Here is a 24703-nt window from a genome sequence, read left to right on the forward strand (position 1 = left end):
ATTGGGAACTGGGACTGAATCTCACATAGATGTTTAGAATTAGGAAAAAGTGGTTAAGATACAGTGTCCATACTGCAAAGTTCATGTTGGAAAGTAGTAGGAAACAAATTTAAGAAGAATCCTGTTCAGGATTTTAGAAATCAGACTGATGGGTTTGGACTTCATCCTAGGTTACTAGTCTTCAGTCTGACTATACATTGGAATTAACTGAGGAGGTTTTTGAAAAATACCAATATCCAGGCTTGCTTCCAGAGATTTTGATTTAATTGGTTTAGGTGGCGCCCAGGATTTAAACATGCTACTATAGGTGATGAGCCATTGAAAGCTAATTGAAATACTACATATTAGGTTGAATAGCATTGATCAAAAACGTTCATTAAGGAATATGTTAGAAAGATCTCTAGAGAAGTGCCATTATTTAAATTTTTTTTACTTAGTGGGAGGAGGGAAGACAGAGACAGACTCCCACATGCGCCCAACTGGGATCCACCCAGCAAACGCACTAGGGGGCGATGCTCTGCCCATCTGGGGCCCTTGCTTCATTGCAACCAGAGCCATATTTTAGTGCCTGAGGTGGAGGCCATGGCGTCATTCTCAGTGCCTGGGACCGACCAATTTGCTCCATTTAAGCCATGGCTACAGGAGGGGGAGAGAGAGAGAGAAAGAGAAAAGTGAGAGGAGGAGGGATGGAGAAGTAGATGGGCGCTTCTCATGTGTGCCCTGACCAGGAATCAGACCCAGGACATCCACATGTCAGGCCAACGCTCTACCACTGAGCCAACCAGCCAGGGCCTTAGCAATTTTTTTTTTTTTTTAGATTTTATTTAGATTTTTAGAGAGAGAAAGAGAGAATGAAAGAGAGGGGGAGAGATAAAGTGGGGGGAGAAGTGGGAAGCATCAAATCATAGTAGTTGCTTCCTGTATGTGCCTTGACCAGGCAAGCCCAGGGTTCCAAACCGGTGACCACAGCATTCCAGGCCCATGCTTTATCCACTGCGCCATCACAGGTCAGGCTTTACTCAGCATTTTATTAAATGGTTTAACTAAAGATAAAAGGAAGTTCTGTGTTGAGGTTTTAAAAGTATAGTATATGATAGAGAAATATTTAGTCATAGTTCATATTAAAAAAACCTTTTGTGTTATATTTGATCACAGATTTAATAAATCATCTACACTTATATGATGTCTCAGATCTGAGCCCTCTTACATACCTAGTGAACTAGATTATCTTGGTGTAGAATATGTTTACTACCAGAAGTTGTTTTATTAAAACATTGAGAATTCAGAGGAAGGTAATGGATGGTGGGAGTTGTAAAAATAGGGGTTTTAGGGATCTTTACCAACATAAAAGCATCCATCTGCCCACTGATTCATTCTGTAATATTTATTGACAGCTTCTTTGAGCCACATACATTGGACATAGTTTTGAACAAAACAGCTGTAGTCTCTAATAGTGAGAAATGTAAAAGTAGGGACTTTAGCTCAGAAAACTAAGGAGAGATTTAATAGATGGAAAACTTCCCTTAGATTTCATACAAATTAGAATTATAAATTAGTGAAGTTTTGTTTACAGAATGGCTAATTATTAGGAAACATTTTCTGCAATTCTGAACTATCACACTCCCAGCCAACCCTTTCCTCTCTTCAGGATTTGTATACCTAAATGCTTACTCCTTTCAAAGCTTTCTGCCAGTGAAACTCAGCATAATGGCGGATGTCTTTAAAATACCATGAAAGTATTAGGCCATCCTTTAGTTTAAAGAATAATTATATCATCAGCTAAAGAAGTTTTTTAATGTGGCAGGGGATAAATTATTGCTTCTGCAGATTGAAGCTATTATTTTCTAATTGATATTAGAATTACAATTCTAATTCTTGCTTCTACGTAGACTGTTAGACATTGGCTGTTTCAAGAAGGTTATATAAGTAATTGCTGATAGAGCTCTCAGGAATGACACTGATGCTGGGAGAAAGATTTCTACATTACATCTTCTTTACTGTTTGAATATTTTATAAAATATATGATTTTATAATTTAAAGTAGTTTTTAAAATTCTGTATAGTGACTCCTCTGATTTTCCTAAACTTAGTCGTATGATGAATTCATTAAGAAAACTGAAGCCGAGCTTAGCCGAGATTTGGAAACATCACCAACAGCCAAGCCTCAGATTAAAACACTCTCCTCAGCTTCCGAAAAACCCAAGATCAAGCCCCTTCCACTACACAGGTAGAAATTTTTGATAACTTATCTATAATTCTGCCTTGTTTGAGGAAAGAATAAGGAAAGAATTTTAGTAAAAGCTATCTTAAGTAACTGTGAAATTGTAATAGTAAAAATATTGGTTTATATTTTTAGTTTCACTAAAGTAAAATCATTATATGTGATATAACTACAAATCAAATTTATAATAAGGGACAGACTTTAAAATACATTTTGTACCCTGAAATCTGGTTGGTGCAGTGAAAGTAGTACTTTCTGGTATTAATAATTGTAGCATTGTAAGTTTGAATAGGCTTTTTGAAAAACAATTTGGCAATGTTTCAGAAGTCAAAAACAATTTGTAACTTTTATTAAAAATTTTTTAAATTTACTGATTTTTGCAGAGAGAGGAAGGGAGAGAGAGAGAAATAATCAATTTATTCTACTTATTTATGCATTCGTTGGTTGGTTCTTGTATGTGCCTTGACCTGGGATCAAAATCACAACCTTTGGGTATTGGGATGATTCTCTGACCAACTGAGCTCCCTGGCCAGGGCCAGTAGCTTTTGACTCAGTAATTCCACATCTGGAAATCTAGCTTGAAAAATATGGCCTACCAGAAATCTCTAGTTGCAAGAATATTTTTATTACAATATCCTTTATATTAATAAAACATTGAAATCAATCTTTATGTTTAAAAATAGGTGAATAGCCTGGTAAATTATGGTTCTTTCCTAGATAGAATACTATGCAGCCTACTAGTAAACGTGAATACAGAAGACACTACATAGCAACATAAGAATATATAATATGGTATATAAAAAAGTTAGGTTGTAATCTTTAAAATAAATTTTGAACAATGAGTAGGGATTAGGCAGGTCAGTGGGACTGAGAAATAGGGACTTTTCAGAGAGAAGAGTGTTCATGAATGACCAAAAGCATATCATAGAAGCTGATCATAATAGGATTCTAATCATAATAGGATTTTGAGGAAGAAACTAGAAAAATAAATGAAAACCAAATTGTGAAAACTTTATATTCATTCTTAGTAGTTTTTATTTTAAAATAGTTTTTATTTAATTTTTTAGGGAATGTACCTATTTTGGAATTTTTTTGTTTGTTACAGAAGTAATACAGGCTCATTACAATTAATTTAGCATGACCTGAGTTTCGATCTTGGCTCCAATATCAGCTAGCTATTCAACTTTGGTCATGTTAGTTAATCTCTCTGTGCTTCAGTTTTTTAATAGTGATGTATATTCCTATAATAACACCCGACTAAAGAACTTGTTATGAGGGTTAAAATAATGAACTTAGAACAAGGCCTAGCACATAATTAGCATTATGTATTAGTTACTGTTATTATTATTGAATGTTCAGGAAAGCAATTCATATCATACCTAACTATCCCCAAAAAACTAAGTGTCAACAATTAGATATATTTCTTTCTAGGATTTTTATACTTAGATTTTGTGTGTATTTTTGTCAGATATACATTTTTCTATTATAAACTGTAAATTTTATTTTAATTCTACATAATATTCTACTGAATAGTCTTAGAGTTTTATTAACCAAAAGACTGAAGGATTTTAATCAGAGAATGATACAGTTATATTTGTTTTTAGACAGATCTTTCTGACTACAATATGAAGGGAAGATAGGAGTAAGCCTAGAAGTAGGGAGAAAATAGTCTAAGCTAGGCCTCAAATAATCAGCAATAATAAGAATAGAGAATAGGAGATAGATTTTAGGAATATTTAACAAGTAGACTTGACTAATTAAAGGGTTTGATAGGGAAGCAGAGGGAATCTATGATTCCCAGGTTTCTCTTAAGTAGTTGGTTGGGTCAAGGTTTCATTAACCTAAAAGCTATAATCCTCAGGTGGCCTTTTGTAGGAAGCTAATGATTTTGGTTTTAAAATGTTAAATTCAAGGTGCCTAAGTGGAATTAGATGTCAAGGTTAGATATATAGGGATAATCAGCAGTAGACAATGGCTGAAGCCATAAATATAGCAACATCACCCAAAGAAGATATGCATTCAGACAGCATAAAAGGAAGCCAAGTGCTATATGATAAAGTAGCAACATTTAAGGGCATTATAAAAGGCAGGAGTAGAAGCCAAATAAGACAGTTGTATGAGCCGGAGGAATGAAGAGTGGAAGGGGAAAATGTTTTTGAGGCTTGAGGTATACTTATAAGCTGAGGGGGGAAATCCTCCAGAATGAAGGACTAAAGATATAGGAAAGAGAAAGGCTATGGGAATGTGTGGGATTTGGGGCGAATGAGGTTCAAACAAGTAGCTTTGAACAAGTGTGAGAGACACACCTTTTTCTTCCCTGCAGACAGGAGGAGAGGCAAGTGGAATGGCTGTGAATATAGATAAATTTGTAGGTTAAAGGTGGAAGGCAAGAAAGATCATGATGATGGCCTCTTTTTTTCTCATTAAGAGGCAAGATCATCTATTGAGCGTGATGAGGGTCAGAAATAGACTTGATGAAAGTAGCAAAGGTTGGAATACCCCACGTGGAGAAGAAAGAAGTAGTTTTCTAAGAATTGACAGCTTTTTGATAGTAGTTATTATAGTATCAGGCATACATTTATTTCTGTTCATTAATTTCTACTTCAGATCTGAAACAGCAAAGAATTGGAAATCCCTAACAGACTCAGAGCGTTCCAAGGCATCCCTGGAGTCTATTACTGAGCATATTGGTATGTAACTAGAAAAAATAATGACTCTGTATCTACGTAGACTGAGGATTTATGCTAATGCCTACACAAATTCTCTCTGTACAGCTTTTTTATTACAAAATGAATTTCTTAAAGATAATAGATTATTTAATATTTTAAGTTACTTTTATACATTTAAAATTATTTATTGATTATGCATAAGTTATATGAGTCAGTCTGTATTGTCCCAAATTTATGATTAAAAACCTGAGGCGTAAAGACATTAATCTAAAATGGCTGAGTATATCATCATCCTCTCTAACTTTTCCTTTAATCAGATTTTGTTTCTGATGATATATATTATTAGCCTATACTACTTCTCAGGGTAAGTGGTTATATATATTTTTTTTCAATTTAATCCAAAGAATTGTTGAGGATAAATTATAAATCAGTGAGGAAATAAAACAAAGCCAAGGCATAAGCCTTTGTAAAACAATGGTGCAATAGCAATTTGAATTTAAAATGTTTATTCCTTTGTTTGTTAGCTCATTAGATCTTCTTATTTTGCAGTTTTAGTTCTTAAAGTGCTATGTTTGCAGAAATAGTTTATCTTTTTTCTTTCTATTTTTTATATTCAAGAGCTTAGTTAAAATCCCCAAGAAATTTCATTCTTTTAGAAGTATATATAGAATTATATTTGTCCTTCCTTTATTGCTTTTCTGTTTAAAGGATGTATATAATATTTGTCACAATTCTGCTTTTGCATGATTTGAGAATGATCATGCAAGTCAGCACCTCCATAAAACAATCTATTTATATTTTTCTTTACTTTATAAGTTAGGATAACACTTAAGAAATTATTCCAACTTTAAATTTTTAGTCATTTTAAATGTTTGTTTATTGTTGGTACAGTGTATTCTCTTAAAGGAAAAACTTACCTTATGTAGTAACCAAAACAGGTCATATTTTAAAAAAAACAAACAGGTCATATTTATTGACCAAAAGTGTTTCCTCACTAAAAGCTGGATTTTATTTAAACTTTGATTCTAGAAGTTGAGAGATTGCAATTAAATAATTTTTATGTGATTTTTTTTTTCCCTTTAAGATGCTGCGTTGTCAGGTTCTGATAGATCATTATCAGAAAGGTCTTTATCTGCATATGCAAAGAGAGCCATTGACTTGGACAATCGAACAGAAGAGCAATTTCAGACTTCATCTCCAATTCTTAGATCATCAAGGAAAACCAGAGCGGAATGTGGAGATTCTCTAGAAAATATACCCTCATTACCTCTTCTCAAAGAATTAAATGCCCCCAATAGAATTCTGGATGTGTCGGGTGCCAAGGTTGAAGAAGCTTGTCAAAAATCAGAAATACAAGAAGTAAAATACACAAAATTGGAAGAGAGTGCAATTGAAGAGGCCTATTTTAAACCATCTAGGAAGTCTGGTGTCTTACTGAAACTAGACCTGGAACAGGGAGATTCGTCTGAAATTCTTCTAAAGAAAGATCTTCCTTTAGATGCTATAAATGTTCAGAAAGACTTAGTTAGATTAGCCATTGAAAATCTTAATGAAAAAGAGTTGAAAGAGAGACAATCAGATCAAGATATGGATCATAATCAAAACATCAAATCAGAAAAAGATACTCATCAACAAAAGAGTATAAAGGAAAGGGATTTGTCTTTGTCAGAACATCTTTTTGCTCCTAAAGCAATAGCATGCTCTGAAGATTTTGATGTGTCTTCTTTTAAGAAAGACACATCCGCTGAATTATGCAAAGGTGACTTTGAGGTATCATCTTTGTTGTCACTCAGGAAAGACTGTCAGTCTTGCAGAGATAAGTCACAGCCAACAAGAAGCTCTAAAAGCAGAGCCAGTAGCTTTGGTACTGATGATGAAATCAGTGAGTGCCTCAGTGAGAAAAGCCTTTCTCTTCATAGCAATATCCACTCCGAAAGGCTGTTAGAACTCAAGTCTCCTACTGAGCTTATGAAAAGTAAGGAGCGCAGTGATGTAGAGCATGAACTGGGGGCTACTGAATCCTCTTCTTTGGTTTCAGTTCCTGTTGCAGATGAGTTACTTGACTTCCACATTGGTGATAGGGTGTTGATTGGCAATGTTCAGCCAGGAACTCTTCGATTCAAAGGTGTGACTAGTTTTGCTAAAGGATTTTGGGCTGGAGTGGAGTTGGATAAACCTGAAGGAAATAACAATGGAACATATGATGGCATTGTATACTTTGTGTGCAAAGAGAAGCATGGTATTTTTGCTCCTCCTCAAAAAATATCTCACATTCCAGAAAACTTTGTGGACATAAATGAAGATGAAGACTGTTACTCAGATGAACAGTATCAGTATGATAACCAAGAACAAAAAGATACAGAGGGTCCCGAATTTGATAGAGAAAAGGATGCAATTGAATACTTGTATGAGAAATCTTTACCTAGTATGCACAATGTAGAAGCCTCGGTTGATAGAAGCCTTAAAATAGAAACAGACAATATACAGGACATTTCTGGGGTACATGAAGCCCATGTTTACCAGCAATCTCCAGTAGATTTACTGATTTCTTCAAAGGAAAACAAAGACTTTGTTTCTGGTGCCACAGAAGAGCTTTCCATTGCTATAGAAGACGATACGTTGGACAATACCTTTTCTGAAGAATTAGAGAATCAACAGCAATTTACAGAAAAGGAAGAGAACTTGTCTCCCGAGATTTCAGAAAAGCTTTCTACCCCACTTCTGGATCTTTTAACAAGAGAAAAGGACCAGTTAGAAGCCCAGCTGAAGTCATCACTAAGTGAAGAAAAAAAGTCAAAGCAACAACTAGAAACAGTCAGCTTACTAACAGACAGCTTGCTGAAAATCTTTGTGACTGACACAGTCAGTCAACTACAACAAATCAAAAAAGCTAGAAATGAGAAAATCCAGCTTAGCAATCAAGAACTTCATGATGATCAGAAAAAAGTGCCACCCCAAGGCCTTTCCCCAAATCTTGAGGAACAATCACCAAGTGTTCCTGGTTGCTTCTTAAGGTCTGATTTGGATGATGACAAAGAAGAGATTTCCTCACCAGATATGTGTCCCAGACCTGTAAGTATTCTGCCTAGAAGAAATATTTAACCTCACTTTTGTAGTGCATTTTAATTCAGATGGGTTTTTTGTGACCTGTTGTTTGTTAGATGAAGATTACTATACTAGCTTTTAAAGGCCTTGTAACTATTTTTCTGTCTAAAGTGTAATTGTCCTCTAATTATGCCATGAGTGGTCACTATAGGGTTAACAAGCACCTGCATGTTTATGCTGGATTGACAACTCCTGAATGCTGCTCACGGATGAGATTCCCTTTCAGCTTCATTGAACAGATTTATCCCATGGAACTTTCCAATGGTTCCCAGCCCAGTTCTTTGCCTATGAAATTGTGTCCCCATATCTACGCAGTCATAGGTGCCCTGCAAAGATCACCAGTTGTGATAAACTGGTAAAACGAAATTAGATCCACTATAACATATACTCAGACCACCAGCTTGTTTAGGTTGTCCATGGACAATTGAACAAAAGTCATGATTTTGAGTAAATTGAATCAGCTAATCACTAAAGGTGAGAAATTTCATATCCCATTTCCATATCCCAGAGACAAGATAGTTCTGCAGAAACTGAATAATGATAATACACAAAGGAAAGAAAAGCTAATCAATAAATATTGTATAAAGATTTAGCTTATATGTAAGCAGAATTCTGGGAAACATGATAGTTTTTTCTTAAATTGTTCATTAGCAGCCACCGTATTGTTTTTGTTTTGCTTATATATTAGAGATATAATACATATACAAATAATATATTTGCTTTGTCTTTAACAACAAACACTTAAGTGGTCTGCGGTCACTAACTGGTGCTCTATTTGAATGGTTTTGTTTCTGCAGGAGAGCCCAGTGTTTGGCGCCAGCGGGCAGGAAGAGCTCGCTAAGAGACTGGCTGAGCTCGAGAGCAGCCGCGACTTCCTGAGCGTGTTAGGAGATGATCAAGACTGGTTTGATGAAGATTTTGGTTTGAGCTCCTCTCACAAGATCCCAAAAAATAAGGCAGAAGAAACAATTGTACCTCTAATGGCAGAACCTAAGAGAGCTCCCCCAAAGCCCTGTGAAACTCTCTTGGCAGTCCCACATACGGCGGAGGAAGTGGAAACCCTTGTACGTAGTGCAGCGGAAGAGCTTTGGAAATGGAGAGAATTAGGTCATGATCTTCATAGTGTCAGTGTTTCTGCAGAGCTGCTTGGCTCTGCCAGCAAGGGTCTGGACATAGAAAGCACTAGTAAAAGGGTCTACAAACAGGTATGTGATATGGAAGGGGAATTCTAACTTTTAACCTTCTCATCTGAAATTTGGGTTCTTAGCCATTTATTTTGTTTACTTTTTCTCTATAAAGGCGGTTTTTGATTTAACAAAAGAGATTTTTGAAGAAATATTTGCTGAGGATCCCAACTTGAATCAACCTGTCTGGATGAAGCCATGCAAAATCAACTCGAGTTATTTCCGACGAGTAAAAAATCCAAATGACCTGGATGAGATCAAGGTAAACTGCAAACTATAGAGTATCTCCTTTTTGACTTTCAGCTCAGTTACACAGGTATTTACATTCTGTAAAAGCACGTTCTCCTCCATATTATTCACCTTCTGTCCTCAGGGCCTGTCTTTTTGTGGGTATTCAGTAAATACGTGTTGATTCATTGAATCATGAGCAGTGGAGAGTGGGCTGAGAGGGAGTCCTGAATCCTCAAGATTTGAACACTTGAAACTGTTTGAATCGAGGGACATGAAGCAAGACTGTGTTCAGTTTGAACACACACCCTTCCCAGCTGTGGCAGCACAACCCAAATGCTACTTTTTAATTATACTTTTATTTATCATTATAATTATTGTTATTGTCATTATTAACTGGGGGTAAGAACACCTGAGAGACGGGTTTAAGGGTGTTCACACCATTCCCTGCTGTGTTGATTCAGACTTCCTATTGTCTTTATCCAAGTTTTTTCCCACAGTATTCTAAAGTAAGCCAAGCTGAGGGGGCCCAGAGTGCCACCTGCTCCGGCTGGGTCTCTGTTGGCCATGTTGCCCACCTCACCCACGCACTGGCAGTGTGGAGGCCCAGCAGCCTGTAGATGAGCCAGCTGTGTCTCACCGAGTGCAGGGTGTGGATCAGGCAGGCGGCTGTAGCTCTGCTGTACTCAGGGTCCCTTGGAGAGAGAACAAACCATCAGGTGCGGTTTTGCCTGAATCACAACACCAAGACCTTCCAGCCTGTGGGAGGAGTGAGGGGAGCAGGTCAAGGGCATGCTTTGTAGCCTCGATCACCACCTTTTAGCTGGGGAGAAGGTCAGCATTTTGTATTTGTTCCACTGATGCAGCTTAGAACCACACCCCAGAAAATTGTGGTCAACTTTTCACAAACTTGAACATGTTGAAAACAGCTTTTTGTATTTTTGTTTGTGTTTTCTTAAATCATGCCCCCAAAAATGGATTTGCAAAACAAAACATAACATTTAATAGTCATTTCCTATATATACAATTTATGGTGTCTCAGAACAAACTAGGAAATACTCAGGGAGATAAATTATTGTGCCTCATAGTCATTTTAAGTGAGTTTTAGGTCATTTTAGAAATAAATATATCCTAGGAGTACACCTGAAAACGTGTCATGTGTCAAACATGCCCAGCCTAGAAACACAGAGGTGTTACCTTTCCATATTCGATTTTGGAGTTTCCAAATTGGTTATGTGGTTTTGAAATATGTGAGACAGTAATTTGATATATAAAAAGTACCATTTGTTATCTAAGAAGCCCCTGAAAAAATAGAGTGCCCCGAAGCTACAAAGACTGCCAACAAACCAACTTTAAAGTTACATTGTAGAAATTCTCTGACCACCCACATGTTTCTTCAGTTATATTTTCAGTGGAGTGCCTCTCAGACTTCAACATGGGTGTAACTCACCGGGCACGCTGGTAAAGTAGAGATTCTTACTCAGTAGGTCGGGACTAGGGCCTGAAGTCTGCATTTCTGTCACGCTCCCAAGGGATGCTAATGCTATTGATTCTGGGACCACTCTGAATGGCAGGGCTCCAGAGCTGTGCTTTCCAAACTTAGCTGATCATAGAAAGCTTTTGATTTCCCAGAGAGCATTCCACTGACTACTCATCTTATTGATGTATTTTCTTATATCATGCAGGACTGTACTTGGACTATCAAACTACATTAAGAGAACATACACATTATTCTGATATATAATGTGATGGCATTGCCTAAACAAAGTCCTTTTTTGTTTTGTTTTGGGTTTTTTGGGGGGTTTTTTTTGTTTTTTTGCATTTTTCCGAAGCTGGAAATGGGGAGGCAGTCAGACAGACCCCTGCATGCGCCCGACCGGGATCCACCCAGCATGCCCACCAGGGGGCGACGCTCTGCCCCTCTGGGGCGTCGCTCTGTTGAATCTAGAGCCATCCTAGCGCCTGAGGCAGAGGCCACAGAGCCAACCCCAGCACCCGGGCCATCTTTGCTCCAGTGGAGCCTTGGCTGCGAGAGGGGAAGAGAGAGACAGAGAGGAAGGAGAGGGGGAGGGGTGGAGAAGCAGATGGGTGCTTTTCCTGTGTGCCCTGGCCGGGAATCGAACCTGGGACTCCTGCACGCCAGGCCAACGCTCTACCACTGAGCCAACCGGCCAAGGCCACAAAGTCCTTTTTTTAATTGAGAGATACCTGACTGTTTCAGATGTATAACAACATAATGATTTGATATTTGTATACATTACAAAAAGATCACAATAAGTCTAATTATAACCACATGTAGTTACAGATATTTTCCTTGTGATGAGACTTATAAGATCTATTATTATCCACTTTAAATTTTATAGTACAATATTATTAACTATAGAAAGCTTTTGAAACTATTTTTTACTGACAGGACACCAACAGGTATTTATGAGGTATAATGAATGCTTACATCAGGGTAGGCAAACTATGGCCAAATCCAACCCACCACCTGTGTTTATAAATAAAGCTTTATTGGACCACAGCTACACCCATTTCTTTACACCATTGTCTATGGCTACTTTCCTGCTAAAATATTTATAACCTGGCTCTTTACAGAAAAGGTTTTCTCTCTCCTGCATAGACTTAAAAAAAGTTTTTAATGATTAATTTCATTATTTAAAAATAAGCCTTTTTTTTTTTTTTTTTTTGAGACAGAGAGGAAGGGAGAGAAACAAGAAGCATCAACTCAGTTTTAGCACTTTAGTTGTTCATTGACTGCTTCTCATACGTGCCTTGACTGGGGGCTCAAATGAGCGACCTTGGGCTTTAAGCCATTGACCTTTGGGCTCAAGCCAGTGACCATGGAATCATGTCTATGACCCCAAGCTGGTGAGCCTGCGCTCTCGCCGGCAATCTCAGGGTTTTGAACCTGGGACCTCAGCACCCCAGGTCAATGCCCCTGACCACTGCGCTGCCACCACTGGTCAGGCTAAAAACAAACTTTTAAAATAGTTTTCGACTTTGAGTGTTAGAGTATCAGAACAACCTGGGGAGCTCTCTCAAAGCACTGGTGTGCTTCGTTTCTCTCAGCCCTCCCCATCGTTGAGGTCGTGTGTATGTGTGGTGGAGCTTGGGAGTACACTGGTCATTTGAGAATCTTCTCAAATGATTCTGATTCATAAATGTGCCCTTTCCTTCATTAAGAATATTGTTTTTAAACAAGTAATAATATTAGACTTAAGTATATAGTTAATGCTTTAAATTACTTAAAAGTCACAAAAAATCCAAGTTATTTTATTAATAACATAGAACAAATAAGTTGAGAGTAAGATAAGGCACATAATATATGCCAGTGATATTAGGGTGTATATATATCAATGTAATACACCGTGATTCTCCCCACTAATTTTAATATTGAAATAACATTTTCTAAAGGTGCAGATTCATCAGTGGGTTTTACTTTTGTATGTAGTATTATAAAAAATAGGAATTCTTTTAAGTGAATAAAATCTGAATTTTCAGAAAGTTTTTCTTTTTAAATTACTAAGTGGAACTGTAAATGGAAGAAATTTGTATACTCTTTTATTATAAACATGATATTCTTAGCATAAATCTGTTTGCTGCATTATAAGCACAAAATTTCAGGAATTTTGTTGTTTGTATCTTATTCATTCTTCTTATTTTTACAGACCTTCATAGCAGCTGAAGTACTCAAGTTGTTCAGTCTTAAAAAGGAGCCAAACCACAAAACAGATTGGCAGAAAATGATGAAATTTGGAAGAAAGAAAAGAGACCGAGTAGATCATATCCTGGTCAGTATGTATGACTGAGCTATATTTATTTTAATACCTCTTCTGAAATCAGAATGTGGTTAGATTCTGGAAGGAAAGGGTGTAGAACTGATCCTAAGTCTGTGATAGTAAAGCCATAAAACTTTCTTTTAAACTCAATAGGTGAATATTCAACTTAATGGTATTTTGTGGATATGGGGAAATAAAAAGCTGAAAGGAAGCAAAGTTTATTAACCAGTGTCACCCCAATGGAAAGAAAGAAATGGGAAAAAGAAAAGCATCAAACAGATGAAAAGAAAAGGGAAAAAATGGTCTTTCATCCTTTTTTCCTTGAAAGAATGTGATAAGTAGTAGCAAACCTTAGGAAACTAAAGTGTTACTTAGTTCAGGCTAATCTCTAAACATTTTCATTCTGCACGTTCTATCTTGTCTATATTTAAATTCATATAATGAAAAAAAGTATAATGCTTAAATGTATTCATTCTCCCCAAGTACGTTCCTCTGTAATGATTCATTTACTCAGCAGTAACTATGCTAGATAAATACTTATTTAGTGTTTTACAGTTCGTCCTTCTCATGTCTTATTTGAGCCTCACAGTAATTAACTCAACAGTGGTTTTGTAAAGAGAAATGGAGGGGAAGCGGCGACAGGAGAGGGTTTTTCCGGCTGGAAATAAGCAGATAGGAGGACTTTAAAGGAGGAAATGTGGTGCAGAGGACGCAGGGCACTGTTAGAGTGCTGTCACAGAACAGGCAGTGATGGGGGCCACACAGGGAGGGTGGGCCCCGAACAAATGGACTATTGCCTTTTTAAAGCCCTTGTAACATGGTAAACTATTATAGTAAACGTTTTATAATAAACAGTTGCTTCTTCTGGGTTAAAGAAATGTATATATTATTTAGCTCTTGTTGCTTGGACTAGGAAGGTCCCTAACCAGTCTAACTAACTATACGTGTGTCTTTAGGCATTATTTGAAATAAGTAAAATACAAAGAATGTTTTTTAGACATAAAGGCCTCTGTTAGCCAAAAGAGAAGAGAACTCTTTCAACTCTAGTTCTCATTCACTGTCCCTCTACCACCTCACAAAGACTTTGGTTCATTTACATGTTAGGTTAGCTGAGAATATTAGCTATTTTTAGCAGTGCATTCTCAAATTACACATGATGTGGAATGAGTAGCAATTGTAGTGGCCCCCCTTAGCTGAGGGCGTATGTTTCAAGATGCCCTCAGGAGAAGCCTGAAACCCTATATACACCGTTTTTTCCTATGCAGACCTACCAAGATAAAGTTTAATTTATAAATTAGGCAAATTAAGAGATTAACAACAATAATAAAATAGGACAATTACAACAAGATACTGGAATAAAAAATATGTGAATGTGGTCTCTATCTGTCTGAAAACCAGTTTGACAACCAAGATGGCTTCTTAGTGACTAAAAGGTGGGCAGCTTACGCTGTGTGAATATGCTGGACAAAGGAACAGTTCATGTCCCAAGTGGGATGGAGTGGGACAGCTGGAAGTTTCATCATTTTCAGAACAACCCACAACTTAAAATGTATGAATTATTTCTAAAAGTTTTCACTTATTATTTTCAGACCACAATTAATAGTGGATGACTGAAACCTCAGAAAGCAAAACCGTGAATAAAGGGGTGCTGCTATCTTAGACTCACTTGTGTGTGTCCTTTATATACAGTAGCCTTGAAAAATATTCCTCCCTAAGTAGAATTGCACTTAAAATGCAAATCCAGCAGCAAAGCCACCAAACTAATGATTGAATCCTCTTAATGATCTGATAAGGTGTTAGTTCCTGACTTTCTACTCACTGTTGATAAGTTAGTTCTCTCTCATGGTAAGCCTAAATTAGCTTTGATGTAATTAATTTTACTTTGCTTTGGGGCTTTATATAACAATTCAAATTTTTCCTGCATGTCTTTGAAACAGCATCCTGTTTCACCTGAGTCCTCTCTTCCAATTAAACTTTGGTGTTCTTTCCTGTTGTCTGACAGGGTTTTTGAGTCTCTTCTACTTTTCCATCAGCTTTAGCTCTTTGTCAGTGTCCCTCTTTAAACACAGTGCTCAAAATCAACCCTATAATATTTTGTGTATTGTTTAAATTAGCAGTCATACACCCTCCTCCCTTTTTCTGTAAACTGTATAGTGGTCCCGCACCACCATAGCATTTCAGGCAACAGTGGACCAATATAAAGTGGTGGTCCTGTAAGATTGTAATGGGGCTGAAAAATTCTTGCCACTAGAGACATCATAGCTGTCGTATATTACTCATGTGTTGTGATGTCAGAGTAAATAAAGCTGTGCCTGGCAGTTGTGTAAAAGTATAGCACATAAAAGTATGGACAGTAGTACATAATACTGTATTACTGGATTATGTATTTGCCATACTACAACTTTTTATCGTTATTTTAGAGTGTACTCTCTCTACTCATTTAAAATGTTTACTGTGCCGGGTGGATCCCAGTCGGGCGCATGCAGGAGTCTGTCTGACTGTCTCTCCCCGTTTCCAGCTTCAGAAAAATATAAATAAATAAATAAATAAATAAATGTTTACTGTAAGACAGGATGCTTCATACAGCTCCAGTTTACTGAGTTTCTTGTTACCTCATTTTCCCTGTGTTTGTTTAGTTTAATCTCGGGTTGTTTTGTGTGGTGACAGGCAGTGCAGGCTCAGAGCCTAGCAGCAATAGGCTGGCCATGCCACCTCCGTGTGCAGTGGATTGTGCCATCCTGGTTTGTGGAAATGCCCTCTGGGAGGACTGTGCAATGATGAAATCAGCTAGTGGCATGTTCTTTTTTTAATTATTTATTTATTTATTTATTTATGACAGAGACAGAGTCAGAGAGAGGGATAGACAGGGACGGAGAGAGATGAGAAGCATCAATCATTAGTTTTTCATTGCGCGTTGTAACACCTTAGTTGTGCATTGATTGCTTTCTCATATGTGCCTTGACCATGGGCCCTCAGCAGACTGAGAGTAACCCCTTGCTGGAGCCAGCGACCTTGGGCTCAAGCTGGTGGGCTTTTACTCAAACCAGATGACCCCGTGCTCAAGCTGGCAACCTCGGGGTCTCGAACGTGGGTCCTCCGCATCCCAGTCCGACGCTCTATCCACTGCGCCATTGCCTGGTCAGGCGGCACGTTCTTTTCAGAACATACTTCTCTTGTTCAGTGGCACGGGACCGTACTCTGATTAATGCAGTTTATAATCACAGTTGTTCTGTTTATTTTTATCTATATTATTCTCCAGGGAGTTACAAAGCTTAGGAAAACCCCAAGGCCAAAATCTCAACCTGTACTTTTGGGCACAAGTACAGGACCTTATTTTATTACTTTGTCTTGTTAAATTTGGCCCATTATTCTAAGATACCAGTCCACTTTGAGGTTCTTTCTTCCAACATAGATATTGTATTTCCCAGCTTTGAGTCCTTCTAAAATTGATGCACCTGCCTTCATCTAGGTCATTGCTGAAATGATGAACTGGACAGAGCCAGAGACGGACACTTTTAGCACTCACTAAAAATCCATGTGCCAGATACGTAACACCTATTTGTACTGTCTTGGTGACTAGGGAATTATAAAGAAAAAGAAAAACCTTGAGGAGCTAACAGTACAGCTCCATAGGATGACTACTATGGCAGGGTGTGAACAGGGCGACTGGGAGTCCCCAGGGAGCTCCTGAGTCTTACAGGCAGACCCTTCCTTCCAGGTCGATAGTTGTCGTATTCTTTTTTTTTTTTTTTTAATAAATTTTAATTTTCTTTTTTTTATTGATCTTAATTTATTGTGTTTACATAGATTCAAGTGTCCCACTGAATACACCCCCCCCGTGTTCCCCTCAACATCCCCCTTGTCCCTCTCCCCCAACGCCCTCCCCCCTTCCCTCCAGGATTTGCTTTTCTACTTTCTCTAATGCTGTGTTATGTGTATATAATTTCACCAATCTCTTTCCCTTCTCTGATCCCTGGAATCATAAAAAATAACCAAACAGAAATGTCAAGCACAGTATCAGAAATGAAGACTACACTAGAAGGAATTAAAAGCAGACTGAAGCAGAGGATCGAATCAGCGATTTAGAGGACAAGATAAGTGATAGCATGGAAGCAGAACAGCAAAAAGAAAAGAGGCCCAAAAAGTCTGAGGAAACTCTAAGAGAGCTCTGTGACAACATGAAGAGAAACAACATCTGCATCATAGGGTTCCTGAAGAAGAAGAGAATGAGAGGACTTGTGTTCTTTTATCAGTCACTGCTGAGTGTGGGCCTAGACTAGGGTTTACAGTCTGCTCTCTGCACCTAGTTTCCACCCACTGACATCCTCACATGTAATAAGTCTAGCATGTTTCTTTTATAAGTAGTTTAAAATTTTTTTATTGCGAACAAGCAAAAAATCTTGGACATTTAGTTCTAATTCGATTAGTTATGGTCTATCTTAGGAATCCCAAAATCCAAAAATACAAAAGAACAAATATTGTGTAACAGTGATTTTTAAAATAAGCTTAAGCAATAGTACATTTTAAAAATACTCTAATGAATACTAAATTTTATTCATTTATTTATAGCATTCCAGAATCATATTCAATATTGTCTTTAGACATGCACATTTTATAATTGTAAAACCATATAACTAGTAATTTGCTTTCTTTTTCCTTACCTTTTTTTTTTCTTTTTTTAGCGAGAGAGGGACAGACAGGGACCAACAGGAAGGGAGAGAGATGAGAAGCATCAGTTCTTCATTGCGGCTCCCTAGTTGTTCATTCATTGCTTTCTCACGTGTGCCTTGACCAGGGGCTCTAGCCGAGCCAGTGATCCCTTGCTCAAGCCAACAACCTTGGGCTCAAGCCAGTGACCTTTGGGCTCAAGCCAGTGACCATGGGGTCATGTCTATGATCCCACGCTTCAAGCCTGTGACCCAGAGCTCAAGTTGGATGAGCCCATGCTCAAGCCGGCAACCTCGGGGTTTCGAACCTAGGTCCTCTGCATCCCAGGCTGATGCTTTATCTGCTGCACCACCACCTGGTCAGGCTTCCCTTACATTCTTATACTTATCTTCTTATGTTGACATATACAACATGCTTGCAATCCTTAATAAGTATAAAATACTGAGATATCATTAAATTTCATTTTGACATGTTTGAGGCTACTTTTATCTGGCCATTGAGCTTTTTCTGTTTTTGCTACTTTGACAGGGTTGTTGATATCATCATATAACTTACCATTTTTCTCTGGCTTATTTCCTCAGCCTATATTCCTTTGGATGGGCCTGGAAAGGCAGCAGGTATAATACATTTCCTAGCTCTTATAGGACTGTCTAACCTCTGTGTCTTCTCACTTCTAGGTCCAGGAGCTTCACGAAGAGGAGGCACAGTGGGTGAACTATAATGAGGACGAGTTGTGTGTGAAGATGCAGCTAGCTGATGGGATCTTTGAGACCTTGATCAGAGATACTATAGATGTTCTGAATCAAATCAGTGAAAAACAGGGGAGAGTGCTACTTGTGTGACATCTTGCAAATAAATTGAACACTGAGTGCTAATATGAGTCCTGGGCTTTTCTGCCTCCTGATACATACCCCATCTCCATCATAGCAAGATTGCTTCTGGACCTGGTACCTGTTCTCAAAGACGACTGGTTTGGAGTCCACGGGACATTGTGGTATATCTGGTATTACAGCCTCTGCTGTCCACTGGATGAATTGTTGCTTTTCAGTGGGCACGGTTGCACACCTGATGTTGACACACAATATAATTCTACACCTCTTGTTAGCACCCCAACTGGGTCTCAGATGAGGGCTGAAAACACCAGACTTACCTCGTAGCTTAGACTAGGGTATCACTTCTTGAGTCTGACGTCAGGCAGGAGGGTATGCAGATAAATGCATCATACTGTTTTTGACAAGTAATCCTGGTCTATGGTAGTCTCTAAACAGTATTAAACCCTTAACCACTTCTAAATAGGCAAGTTTAATAATGAGTGCCTATTTCATATTATGGAGCTCATTTTATTTCTTTTTGAAGACCATTCTCTTCCATTGTTGTAGTTAAGTGGACTATCAAGTTAACAGAAATCAGTGGTGGCCTTGCCTTCTGAGCACCATCTAAGGAGTTGTAAACCTTTGCATTATTTTTAGTTTTTTCTCTATGGGCATGGAAACAAAGAACTGCCCCCACTGAAGACTGGGCTCAAGGACTGAGGCAGGGCTGGCTGGCTGACCCTCGGCGTCTCTTCCTCTTCTGAACCTCTGCCACCTGCTCCCAGAGTCACAGACCCTCAGGACCATCTCAGGCATCCAGGCATGGCAACAGTGGAAACAATTCATTCTGGCCTTCAAACCTTCAACTCCCATCTCTTCCCCAAGAAATCAGAGATGCTGTTACTTGAATGGCTTAGGAAATGAGTGTGTGCACCAAAGACAAAAGATACTGGCTGTTGTTTGTGTGCTTGTATTGTGCTATGGAACATTTTTAATTTATTTTAAGATATATTATTAAGATGAAAATGCGTGTCCCTATTCAGAAGCAAAAGATTCTCCTTATAATAGTTCCACTTCCATCTTGAAGCTTCTCTGGTTCCCAGTCTTTACACAGGAAACCGGTTTTAACAAACCCGTACACACACCGAAGAAGGCAATCTAACTCAGTGAAAAGAATATGGGCTTTTTCTCAGCTCACCTGCAGCAGCAGGAATGGGACAGAACTATTGCAAGACACTGTACAACTCGGCTCTGCCTCTCACAGCATTGCTTCTCGCAACTATTACCTGTATCTGAAACATCACCTGGACTCCAGCTGCTACATCAGAGCACGTGAGATGCTCTCCTGGGACCTCAGTGCCCTGCCTTCCTGGCTGGTTCCTCTTGATCAGTCCTCTCCTTCGAGTATCTAGAAGAATGTGGATAATCCTAGGCGTAAATGTAAATGCCTTAATATGGAAGGTCCTGATTAGAAGCATGACAGGAGACATCCACTGGATTCCCATTTCCAAATATCCTGGAATGTTGTAACTTCAAAATACATTAGAAAAACCCCAAAGATGGTCTGATCTTTGTGTGCACATCGTTCATTTCTGCATCTTTCTTCCAAACTTGCCTTTGCGCCTCCAACGTTTCGCTATGCACGCTTCCATTCCTCTTTGGTCTCATCTTGTCTTTATGAGGAACCTACTGAGATAACATTGGAATATTTGCATTTTGCACAATGACTGGTATGATAGCTCTTGACAAATAAGGAAAGCACTGAAATGATTGGGTCACGGGAAGTGCTCGGATTGATGTGTTGCCGGCATTTCTTCTGGGCTTTGATGTTAAGCTCTAGTCTCGTAGCCATAATGAGCAAATTGACTAAGAGAAGCTAATGTTTCTTGGGGTTATTAACCAGTAGTGTGGAAATATTATGTTCATGTAGCCAAGGAAAAGCAAAGCCTTTTCAGTTTATGTTATTTGGAAGACAGCAAAACATCTTGTCTACATCCTTTGTAGGATAGCATCCTTATGATACTGAAACTTTACAGCTGCTGTAAATTTTTTATAAAGGAATATAAAAATAGGATAGGAATATAAGTTGTTTTTCTACATCTTTATTATTTGGACCTGAATCGATTTTTAATGAGAAAGTTTATCTATTCTTTATGACATTATGATTCCAGACACGAAAGAAGTGCTGTAAGTCTGTGGAATCAGCAATCTGGGCATAGGGTCCCCGGTAAGATGCTGCCCAGAGTGAAGGCAGCCATCCTGACACACTCCAGCTGTCTTCACCACCTGGAGCCCTGGGTTCCAGGTGAGAGGCAGGAATTGATCCATCTTACTCCTTGCCACAAATGATTATCCATAGTTTTGTAGCAGAAAACAAAGGAATTTATAATTAGCATATTTCTTATCACTTTAACTATTTGGATCTAATTGAAATTAGTGTATTGTTAGGATTGGGATGATAAATATGGATACCCAGCCACTTGTTCCATATTGGGATCTTTTTAATCAAGTTCTGCCTCTTATCCACAGATCTAAATATTCCCTCTTTGTAATCTTTGTTTCTTCTCCCCACATTCCCATCCTCGTCCGCCCTTTCTTCATAACTCCTCTAAGAAAAAGATCTTTGCATCAGCAGTAATCTTTTAGAATAGCACTCAGACTTTAGTAGTAAACCAACATACAGGCTTCAGATTTACTTCTGAGTCCAAAACAATTTGTGCTCTCCAGGGTGCTTAACTCTGGGTTCAATAAGTACAGGGTATAGATTCCCTCTTCAGGTCTAAACAGGCATTTTTACTCTAGGGAAAGTGGGAAGAACTCAAAGTAGTTCATTAGGAAGGTAATTTGTTTTTCTTTTACATAAGAGAAAAGAAAATTCCTTCTGTGACTACAAGTCTCTGAGAAATTATCTTTCAGAAGAGATTTCATTGCTCATAAGAGTGTTGTGGCCTATTGATAAAAACAATTTTGTTCACTTTCTTGTCTTGAAAAAAAGTGGCCTTAGCTTTTTGCAATACTTGAATCAAGTGTGTTCTCGCACAGCATTAGAGACTCATAACTTTTCTGCAAGAAGTTCGAACTTACATCTTCTTTTACTACCTTAAGAATACTAGTGAATAAAATATTAACTCAACGAGCAAATGATAGAAACTACAATGATGTTTAATGCAAATTGTAGGAATTTACATGTTTACAAATCATCTTAAACTGGTTGTGCAGCAATTCAATAAAATATCTTTGTATTATAAAAATGTGAAGAAAAAAATATATAAACTGATGTAAAGGAGGTACTGTCATTTTAATTAACCGATGTTTAATAGCTTTTCCTTCCGGACTTTGCACAGCCTTCTCGGGAAACACATTGCAAGCGTTCTCTGGGAGGCCTGGCCTCCATGTGTGTACTGTATCGTGCAGACATGAAAAACAAACCCGTTTACTGTGTGTGTAAATAGCCTGGTCACAGGCCATTTTCAGCCAATAGTCACATCCAGTGCAGCTTCGCACAGAAGACTTGGGGTGTGGTTTGTAAGTATGATGTAACATAACTGGGATGAACTCCCATGTACACCTGTGTAAATAGATTTGTTAATGGAAATGTACTTTAAGAAAAGATAAAAATCTGTAAATAAACTGATTTATAAATTAATTTTATGTCAGGTGTTCATTTTTTCCCACGTTGTAAGCCAAGTGTAGAAAGTGAGGCCCTGAAAGCCTTCTTGATCCCTGATGTCTCGTGGGCAGCCAGGGCGCCGTACCGACAGTCCACTGAGGTGCGTGGTGTCGGGACATCTGCTCTGCACAGAAACACCTGGGCACTCACCAGAGCACTCCCACGGTCATCTCTCACACGTGACCACACCTTCCTGGTCTGAGCGCAGTGCTGAGTGCTGGGACAGCAAAGATGACAGACATGGACCCTGACCTCACAGAGCTTAAAGTGTAATGCAAGAATAATCAAGAAATAAATTTAGCCTGACCAGGCGGTGGCGCAGTGGATAGAGCGTCAGACTGGGACGCGGAGGACCCAGGTTCGAAACCCCGAGGTTGCTGGCTTGAGCGTGGGCTCATCTGGTTTGAGCAAGGCTCACCAGCTTGGACCCAAGGTCACTGGCTTGAGCAAGGGGTCATTCAGTCTGCTATAGCCCCCTGGTCAAGGCACATATGAGAAAGCAATCAATGAACAACTAAGGTGCTGCAACAAAGAATTGATGATTCTCATCTCTCTCCCTTCCTGTCTGTCCTTATCTGTCCTTCTGTCTCTGTCACTAAATAAATTCAAAGACTAGGCATGACAAATTGTAGTAAGCACTGCAGAGGAGTGGAGACAGGTTTGAGACAATTTAACAAAAGGGCCCAAAAAGTGGGGGTGGCCAGAGAAGAGCTCCAGGTCAGTTAGAACTTTGTGCCCTCCAGTGATGGGCATCTTCCCTGTAATTCATGACAGGTGACTTGAGTTTTGGGTGATCCCTTTTGCAAAGTGACATAGAAGGGTAGCCTTCTGATGACCAGGTATGGAGGCTCTAATTCATTTCTAGAAGTATGAGCTTTTAGAAGACAAGCTAGAGCTAGAGAAGAAGAAAATTTCAAAGACAGCGCCCTGATGTGTAGGGTGTTCAGGATAGTGAGGCGTCTCTGCTCTAACAGTTAGTAGTAACCACCATAGTCTTCCCCCATGTTCCTCAGTAGCCTCCTGATGGCTGTCTCTGCCACACCTTTCACCCCTCCACAACCACAGACATTAAAGAAATTCTCGGAAATGACCCCAAAGTGCACAGATTCTAAGAATACTTTGACTCATAAAACAGATATTTGGGCCCTGGCTGGTTGGCTCAGTGGTAGAGCATCGGCCTGGCGTGCAGGGGTCCTGGGTTCAATTCCTAGCCAGGGCACACAGGAGAAGCGCCCATCTGCTTCTCTACCCCTCCCCCTCTCCTTCCTCTCTGTCTCTCTCTTCCTCTCCTGCAGCCAAGGCTCCATTGGAGCAAAGTTGGCCCAGGCGCTGAGGGCGGCTCTATGGCCTCTGCCTCAGGCGCTAGAATGGCTCTGGTTGCAACAGAGCAACACCCCAGATGGGCAGAGCATTGCCCCCCTGGTGGGCATGCTGGGTGGATCCCGGTAAAGCACATGCGGGAGTCTGTCTGACTGCCTCCCCGTTTCCAACATCAGAAAAATACAAAAAGAAAAAAAAAAAACCCAAACAGATATTTGAGTACCCACTATGTGCCATAAACTGTGTTTGGTGCTAAGGACATGATGACAGGCCGAATCTTGGGAAAGACCAAATGCCTGTGTCCCTTGACTCAAAATAGATGAACATGGTAGATAGGAGGGTGGCAGTTGACATAGCAGAGCTAAGAACGGTGAGTACCTACAGGAAGTATTGTATACACTGTTGAAACCAGCAGTTGCCCTACAAACCCCAGAGAAGCTGAGAGATGGGAGGCTGTGACTGCCGCAGATAAAGCTGTGAAGCATGGGCTGATGCATTGGTCTCTGGGTGGCCAGGCTGTAGCACCAAGGTTAAAAGGCAGGTAAGTGCCAACCAGGGAAAAGACCCCGTGAGACACAAAATCATTGAGCACACACAGCAGCAGCCCAGGCTCATGTGGTACAGGGTTTCCTTAAGCAAGGGAGGAGAATGCACAGGATCCAGCCCCTTGCAAAGCATCGCTCCCCCATGGCCAGCAGGTTCCCCCTGAAGCCAGAGGGGGTGATGTGACTGCATGCACCCACTTCTTGCTGCCATGGGAGGAAATACGGAAAGCCGTGGGCGTGCCAGAGCGCTGCTGCCACCTGTGCTTACACAGAGCAGAGTCCGCATTGAGTCTGAATCAGGAAGGGCATTCCCACGTAAGGTAACAAGCAGGCCCAGCCTGGGAGGACTTGATCTCTTGGCAAGTAAGGAAGTGTTCCAGGCCCACGGCCCATTCAGATGTGACCGAAGTGGAGGCCCGAAGCGATGTGTGACTGCCTTCCCCGCAGGCCACCTACCCACCCACCCTGCACAGGCGCTGAGTTAGCAGGAAAAGCACCTC

The 24703-nt window shown here is 39.4% G+C and overlaps 1 protein-coding gene across 12 annotated transcripts in view; it reads left to right on the top strand.

Moving 5' to 3' along the window:
- The window catches only part of CEP350 (centrosomal protein 350), a 127901-nt gene extending 105587 nt beyond the window's left edge, over positions 1-22314 (top strand). For all 12 annotated transcript variants that reach the window (XM_066261261.1, XM_066261264.1, XM_066261260.1 and 9 more), the window contains 7 exons: positions 2090-2226; positions 4828-4910; positions 5974-7961; positions 8792-9199; positions 9294-9440; positions 13078-13200; positions 18534-22314. In XM_066261261.1, coding sequence (XP_066117358.1) covers positions 2090-2226; positions 4828-4910; positions 5974-7961; positions 8792-9199; positions 9294-9440; positions 13078-13200; positions 18534-18698 — 3051 coding nt within the window. In that variant the 3' untranslated portion in view covers positions 18699-22314. The remainder of the gene's footprint in view (positions 1-2089; positions 2227-4827; positions 4911-5973; positions 7962-8791; positions 9200-9293; positions 9441-13077; positions 13201-18533) is intronic.
- Positions 22315-24703: the final 2389 nt, after the last annotated feature.

This window comes from Saccopteryx bilineata, chromosome 2 (assembly GCF_036850765.1).
Source record: "Saccopteryx bilineata isolate mSacBil1 chromosome 2, mSacBil1_pri_phased_curated, whole genome shotgun sequence".
Lineage (NCBI taxonomy): Eukaryota > Metazoa > Chordata > Mammalia > Chiroptera > Emballonuridae > Saccopteryx > Saccopteryx bilineata.